Source organism: Hibiscus syriacus, unplaced genomic scaffold (genome assembly GCF_006381635.1).
Source record: "Hibiscus syriacus cultivar Baekdansim isolate YM2019G1 unplaced genomic scaffold, ASM638163v2 tig00110156_pilon, whole genome shotgun sequence".
NCBI lineage: Eukaryota > Viridiplantae > Streptophyta > Magnoliopsida > Malvales > Malvaceae > Hibiscus > Hibiscus syriacus.
In genome coordinates, this window is record NW_024062606.1 from 763,923 (window position 1) to 771,039 (window position 7,117).

A 7,117-nucleotide genomic window follows, 5' to 3' on the forward strand; every position below is an offset into this window, starting at 1 on the left:
TTAACTCGCATCTTCCTTTTCAGTCATTCCCCGTCCATCTACAGCTTCATAGCGACGATTCCCATTTTTTGTCTGTCAAAGCTATAACATCGAGGCCAGCTTTCTTTCTCTTGCACTTCCAATGTCAATGGTTTTCATTTTTTGACTGTCAAAGCTGTAAATTTGAGCAAACTTTGTCTTATCCTTTATTTTGGATATAAACTGCTTTGGTTCAAGGAAGACGACAAAACTTTTTGTTTTAATATAAATTTTGCAGATGAAATTAAACGTGTTGCTTTTATTCTTGAAAAATGTTTGTGGGTTGTGGAAACAAGGTTGAGGCTTGAGAGCTGAATTAACAAGGCAGCCAAGGGTTAAAACGCGTGTGATACAGTCACCCAAAGCTTTGCAAGTTGCAGAGATCAAGGTGTTCTTTTGGATGATTAGCGAAGCCAATGAACTTACTAATAAGTGGATTGACGATCGTCTTCATGAGATTGAAAATGACCCTTTGATGACGGACGCTTTTCAAAGGATCAATGTTCAGAATCACAATATGTATCACACCCTGATTTTGGGGTTGAAACCTTTTAGTAATAATTTCATTAGTTTAATTGAAATGTTGACGTTAAAGGACTGAAATGGTTACAATACTTAAGGACCCCATTTGAATTTGAAATAAAATTAGTATCTATTATATGATCCCTAGAAAAGTATAAGGAAACACCTTATAATTTACCCATTTCTTTTGTCATTTCACACCGTTCCCTTTAATTATTCCTATTTTTTCCCCTACCTCTCATTGACGTGTGTGCGTACAGTTTTTTTTTTTAAACTGCAACTAAAAGCTAAGACGAGATGGGAAAGCAAAATGGGGGTCATCTCAAAGAGCTTTCAAGTTCTGATCAGAGAGTAACCAGAGCCTAGCCAAGCAAATGGTGAAACTCATCTTCTTGATGATCGTATCATGTACAAATCAAGTGGAGTCTGCATTGATTATTTACATGGGTCATCTCTATATTAAAACTATGGTGATGATTAATAAAGTGTTTTTGGAGAGAGAATTATTTAATCCCAATTAGGAAAGCACATGATGATCTTCAAAGATTTAGATTATTAAATTGGTATTTTCCTTTCTCAAGCAACCATTTGTCAGTTTTGTAACTCTGAATAAGTATTTGTATCAGATTTCCACGAGCCTTATTAAGTATCAAATGGTATTTATTTACTTGTACATTTTCAAGTGATTTTCTGTGAAGCCTCATTAATTGTGAGTAGTCTGTTGTGAATGTCGTCGTGCGAAAGTGGGTAAATTTCCAGCAGTTTAAATAATGAATCGGCCTGACCAAACCGGCCCTGAATCAGCCTGATCGAACCAGATCTAAACTGGTTAACCGAATCAAATCCGTTTACCCGTTGATCTGACTCGTTGACTGTTGACTTTTTCCATTGATCCTTACCATTATGTTTTCGATGTCTTGAGTCTGTTTCTGCAGTCCGTTTTGTCAAAATCTGATTTAAAATCATTCTTTTACGTCATTTATCTCTTAAAGTCATAATTTTGTTAAGTAAATTGTGAGATTTTAGACTCACTTTTTGGTGCTATTTCCTGAAGGTGATCATGTATCTTTGTATCGCTCTCCAGTAGATCTCGACCATCTTCGCTCGGCTCAGTTTGATTTTACTCGCCCATATCTAGATGCGCGTAAGTATTAATTATTGAGTTAAAAGTCTATTTGTGTTTAGAGGTATTATTTGGGATTCACTTAGTACTATTTCATTATTAGGTTCCCATGTCACAAGATCTAGTATTACTGATCGTGGGAAGCATACGACTTAGTCAACATCGATTAACTGTTATAGGTGTGTCCTTTTGACATGTTTGTTACCGTTAAAATTGTTTTCTATTATGTTGTACGATATTATATGTATGCTTGTACGTATTATGATTACGTGTATTTGAGTTATGACTGATTTCTTATCACCGCTGCACCATTTTATATATGTGCATTGATGCATTTCTGATTCTGCATGGGATCCTCTACGGAGGGCATAATTCCTTCCTGATTCTGCATGTGAATATATCCTGCCTTGATTGTACATGGGATTATATCCCATCCTGATTCTGCATGGAATCCTCTACGGAGGGTAACATTCCTGTCATATTTCTGATTTATGATGAGTTCTTCCATTGAGGTTAACTTAGGCTTCTCTTCGGAGGGTAACATCCCCATCCTGATTTATGTTTTTTGTTCTGGATTCACTTTGGTGATCTTAGGTTCCTCTCTGCATGTAGTGTTTTTCATTATGCTCGTCTATGATGATAGGTAAAGTTGTGAGAAATTTTGCATGCTTTTTGGTAATAAATATTCAATTATATCATTACTTGATTATTTTATTAATTTTATTTTATGCATGAAATATTTGAATTATTATTTGTATTTGGAGGGCACACTGATTTTGTAGCTCACTGTGTTTCTGTTTTTATTTTCAAATTATTCAGATGTATAATCAGTTTGGCTATCATAAGAGTAGTCTCGATTTCATATTGTGTGAGGTTAGATTTTTACTTTCAATCTCTTTAAATTGCAGCAGGAATTTATTTTTGGATTTATAATCAGTAATTGTTTTTAAGAAAATTTATTAAACTAAGATCATTCGTAAACCATTTCTGTGATCAGTAAAATTATCTTTAATTTAGTTGTAACTCCTAGCTAGGTCTAGTGGTTTATCTTAATTACTGGGTAGTGAGTTTGACCTTTTATTGGACGTCATCAACGCCCTTGACAGTTTTAATTCAGTTGTGTAAACATTGGGTTTATAATAGATGATTTTAGATTTTTAAAAAATTTAATTTAATATATATTTTTTAATTTAATCTATATTTATTAATATAATAAAAATAAAACTGTCAAATCACATGAAAATAATAAAATAAATTAGAGTAATCAAAGTAGAAACAATGCCAAATGCCGAAGTTTAATGAGTAAATTATAAAAATTAAACGAATAATAAATAGAATAAGAGAAAAAGCGGAGTTGAGTTTTCAATAAATGAAACTCAAAAGTGCAACCTGTGATTATAAAATAAGTCTCTTACTGGAATTCCTAGATGCAATAAGGGGCCATAGCTCATTCATATTCCAATTGCTTATATTTAATGTTTAATTTTCTTTTTATTTTAGTACATACTGTCAATAACTTAACGCATTTAGTACTTAAATTATTATTTTTGGTACGTTTTAGTATCTAAATTTTTATTTTTTTCAAAACTTAACGTTAAATTTTAAACAAAAATACTAAAATGAAATAAAAATAAATATTACATATAATTTTAAAAAAATAAAAATTTAAATACTAAAACAAACCAATATTATTAGTTTACATACTAAATATATAATTTACACTTTATTTTGTATGTTAAAGTTCGCGTGGATATAAAGACGTCATGTGTGGAAGCAAATGGCTGTGTCCATTGAGGAATCAAACGAGTTTTATTAAGGTATAGTAATGTCAATTTGCCTTTTCTTTCAAGCCCCAACGTATTATTTTAAAGTAAAATATTTTTACAGTTAATATTTTTTTTAACGTGATAGGTTCATATGTGATGTCATATTATTAAAAAAAATATTTTAAAAATATTTTAAATGTATTTTTATAAATATATATGTAATTAATTATAATTATAGTTTATTCTAAAAATATATTTTACTAAAATGACATTGCACGTGGATTTGTTACATATGTATGAAATATTATCAAGTTAGTCGGCTAATAATTTTTATTCAGTTAAAAGACTTTTTACTCTAAAATGAAACATTGGATACTAAAATGCTACCAAAAAAATAGAAAACAAATCAATTATTTGCACAATGCGGAAGTAATTTACATTTTATGTGATTGTTAAATGACATTTGATTGAGTGTCTTATGACAATTTAAATTTATGTCATTTATTTGATATATTTTTATTTATTTTTAATTTTAACTAAATGAATATTTTTAATAACCCGATAGTTATTGACAAAACACATAGTATAACTGCTTAAACTTGAGACTTCTAAAGAAAATAATGATTTCTTTAACTATTAAGATCATTTGATGATTCAATTAAATGAAACTTAAAAGGACAACTTGTCATTATAAATTAAAATTTATAATATTTAGAATTAAATTTAACGATGAAAATGCGATTATGTATATTTTCATATAAATAAAAGAATATAAAAAATTATAAACACTTTAAAAATATTAAAAAAATAATATTATATATAAAACTATATTTAATTTGAAACCGTGTAAATCAAAAGAAAAATAAGACTTCAATGATCACAACAATAATATTATTATGTATATAGTCGCAATAAATACAATATAACTAAAAATGTAAGTGTAACTATAATTTAAATTCTTGATTAGTATAGAAACCCAAGAACCCTACACCATCAACATGGCCTCATCAACATTATTCAAAGCTAGCTGATGAGTTACTATCTTGCATATTTATCTACCAAAATGGCTTCCATAATCTATTACATCATATGATGTCATGTTCATATATATATATATATATATATATATATGTATATTCTCGCTAACTTGACAGCAAAGCTACTGCCTTAGTACTGTAATTCCTAGATGCAATACGGGCCATAGCACTCATTAAAGAACATTCATATCCCAATTGCCTCATAGCCATCTTCTCCCCCGTGCTTAAATCGATGACGAACGACGACAGCGATAACAGCTACCGCACCGATGATAACTACCACCACCCAAAGGATTGTTATCAGCGTAATACTATCCTGTGCCTACAACAGGTGGTTGTTTCATTCAAAACATCATACGTTTAATAGAAGTTGTTAAGAATCAAGAAGCCTCTTTGCAACGAAATCATACAGCAAGTTGCCTAACATTCATAAGTAAATATAGTTGTTAATTATGAATAATCATTTGAGAGTTGGAATCTTACTTGAATAACAGTGTGCAGGGTGTGCATTGGCTTGGGCACTTGGTCTGCAACCAAAATGTAGAACAGCCCCATGACTCCGGTATGATGTTTGATGCTACTGTAATTCGACTCCAAAATCAAAGTCTCCCCTCGAGATATCTTGATCCCTCCCGGTTGAGGATAGCAGGTGGTCATTCCTACAATGTAACCGGCTTCATTTCCTGGTTCTTCTCCCTCCCCATAAGTCGGTAATGAAGAACACAAAACTTGGCCATCCTGAATTGACCAAAATGCATATAGGCTAAGCTCATCATCATCATATTGCATACCTACATACATTCATGCATACATATATACCTCTCTATAGAGAGCAGAACCGGTGCCCCCTGAATGTTGGTGTGCCACGCCATATATGAGATAACCGCCAAATGGCATGTCAAGGCTTATCCTTTTATTGTCGTTGCATCCATCGTCAGCCAATCCGGTTGAATGGCAAGGTTCAATATCATATTCCACCTGCATCAAAGATATTCAATGACAATATTTGATAAGAAATTCAATTTGACAGAATATAAATTCTGTTGCAGCACATAGACGATTACCTACCTTGCACTGGTGTTCCGCATTAATCCCGGTTGAACTTCGGGTCCTTTTCCAAGTATCAGTAATGTCAAATATATAAATTTTAACAGGCAAGACGGAGCTATCCATATCAACCCACTTCACAGTGTATCGAAGGTAAAGTGTTCTTCGAACACCCTTGAATCCTTGTTTCACCTTGCATTGCGTGCGATCGTAACAACATAACAAACCCCCTTTGTAGTCTGGTCTCAGAGTTCTGCCATATTCATCGACCGTAATGTTGTATAGATCACAACGACATTCGGTACATCCCAACTTGTCTTCCGCACCCCTTGTATCGATTGCGTGAATGTTAAGCATCCATTGCTCCTCAAACCCTGCAGGGATCTCAGCAGGATTACCGACTTCTATTCCGTATGGATTGGGAATATAAGTTGCGGTTTTCCGTGTCTCGGACCCGAGGCCAAAGAACTGGCCAACCGATTCATCCTGACAAATCCCACTGTTTCTTCCGGAAATATAATCCGACTTGTTAAGTTTAGCATGATCATCAAACTCCGATATTTCGACGCCTTTACGAACAAAGTATCTGGCAACAACCCAATGATGCAGATATGTCTCGTGCAGCGGAACAGGATTCCCGGCCTCATCGATCACTTCTGCATTGAAACTTTTCAAGGCGATATGACCTTTTGGAAAGTCGACATTGTAATAGAACCTATTCTCCACCGATCCCGGTCCGAGCACGAACTCAGGTGATAGAAAAACAGCAGTGTTGATCTTATTTCCATTTCCCCCAAAAGCTTGTGAATATGGTAAATTCAGTATCAGCAAAAGTTCAAACAAAAGCCACCATGCATCATTGTTATTTGCCATTTCACTGTCATTAGAACAACTTGAGTCAACCATATAATCTCTTCTAAGCGAACTTTATATATTTCACGGATTAGACCACATAAAGTAAGTAGATTAATAAAAGAGCTGACCTTATGGGATGGAATAAATTATCAGAGAACTGATTAAGACTATGTATAAACAATATATTCTGAGAAAATGGAACTCCTTGACGCTAGGATGCTTGATGAAGATATAAAAAGCTATTCAATCTTGATCAGAACAAAGAAAATCCCAAAGATTTTAGCCAACTACAAGTGCAACCTGGGGAGGAAAAATAGAGTCTGGCAATAATCAAATACATGGATGAAAGCAGTCCAAATGAAAAGAAAAATAACCCAAAGAACCCAAAAGAAACAGCTTCTAATCTTGAGAAAAGAAAAGGGAAGAACGAAGGAGATGAACGTTCTGAGAATACTTGTTGTCTGGAAAGCTCCACTATCTTGATTTGCACAGATTTCACACGCTTTTATAGTAGAATTGAAATTTCCATATATGCATATTATATACCATATGTGCATATGATTATTATTATATAGGAGACATGCAGACAGAGAGTGCATATAGGATTTTGCCACGTGTTTTTCTGTGTTCATAGTCGATTACTTCTATGTGAACGTTAATATGAAAGTGGTATTACTCAAAGGGGTGGGAATGGGAATTTCACCGTAATTTAAAAGTTGATAAATTCGAGGATAACGCGTTTTGGGCAA

The 7,117-nt window shown here is 33.1% G+C and overlaps 1 protein-coding gene across 2 annotated transcripts; it reads right to left on the reverse strand.

Annotated features, from left to right (window-relative positions):
• Positions 1–4,587: 4,587 nt before the first annotated feature.
• On the reverse strand, positions 4,588–6,855 carry LOC120215920. 2 transcript variants are annotated; one of them, XM_039213448.1, is made up of 5 exons: positions 6,822–6,855; positions 5,535–6,393; positions 5,286–5,444; positions 4,950–5,204; positions 4,588–4,782 (listed from the first exon to the last, which is right to left on the reverse strand). In XM_039213448.1, the coding sequence occupies exons 2-5, from the start codon at positions 6,384–6,386 to the stop codon at positions 4,651–4,653; spliced, it is 1,398 nt and encodes a 465-aa protein (XP_039069379.1). In that variant the 5' UTR covers positions 6,387–6,393; positions 6,822–6,855; the 3' UTR covers positions 4,588–4,650. The 2 variants fall into 2 exon arrangements, with proteins under 2 accessions (XP_039069379.1, XP_039069378.1); XM_039213447.1 differs by having other exon boundaries at positions 4,588–4,788.
• Between the last annotated feature and the right edge of the window lie 262 nt (positions 6,856–7,117).

Excerpts from the sequence above, each read along its gene's own strand:
- LOC120215920 (XM_039213447.1), bottom strand. The coding sequence starts at position 6,386 with ATGGCAAATAACAATGATGCATGGTGGCTTTTGTTTGAACTTTTGCTG. Across the intron at positions 5,445-5,534 it reads ATGCGGAACACCAGTGCAAG|GTGGAATATGATATTGAACC; the intron begins GTAGGTAATCGT and ends TCTTTGATGCAG. Across the intron at positions 5,205-5,285 it reads GTTCTGCTCTCTATAGAGAG|GATGGCCAAGTTTTGTGTTC; the intron begins GTATATATGTAT and ends TGGTCAATTCAG.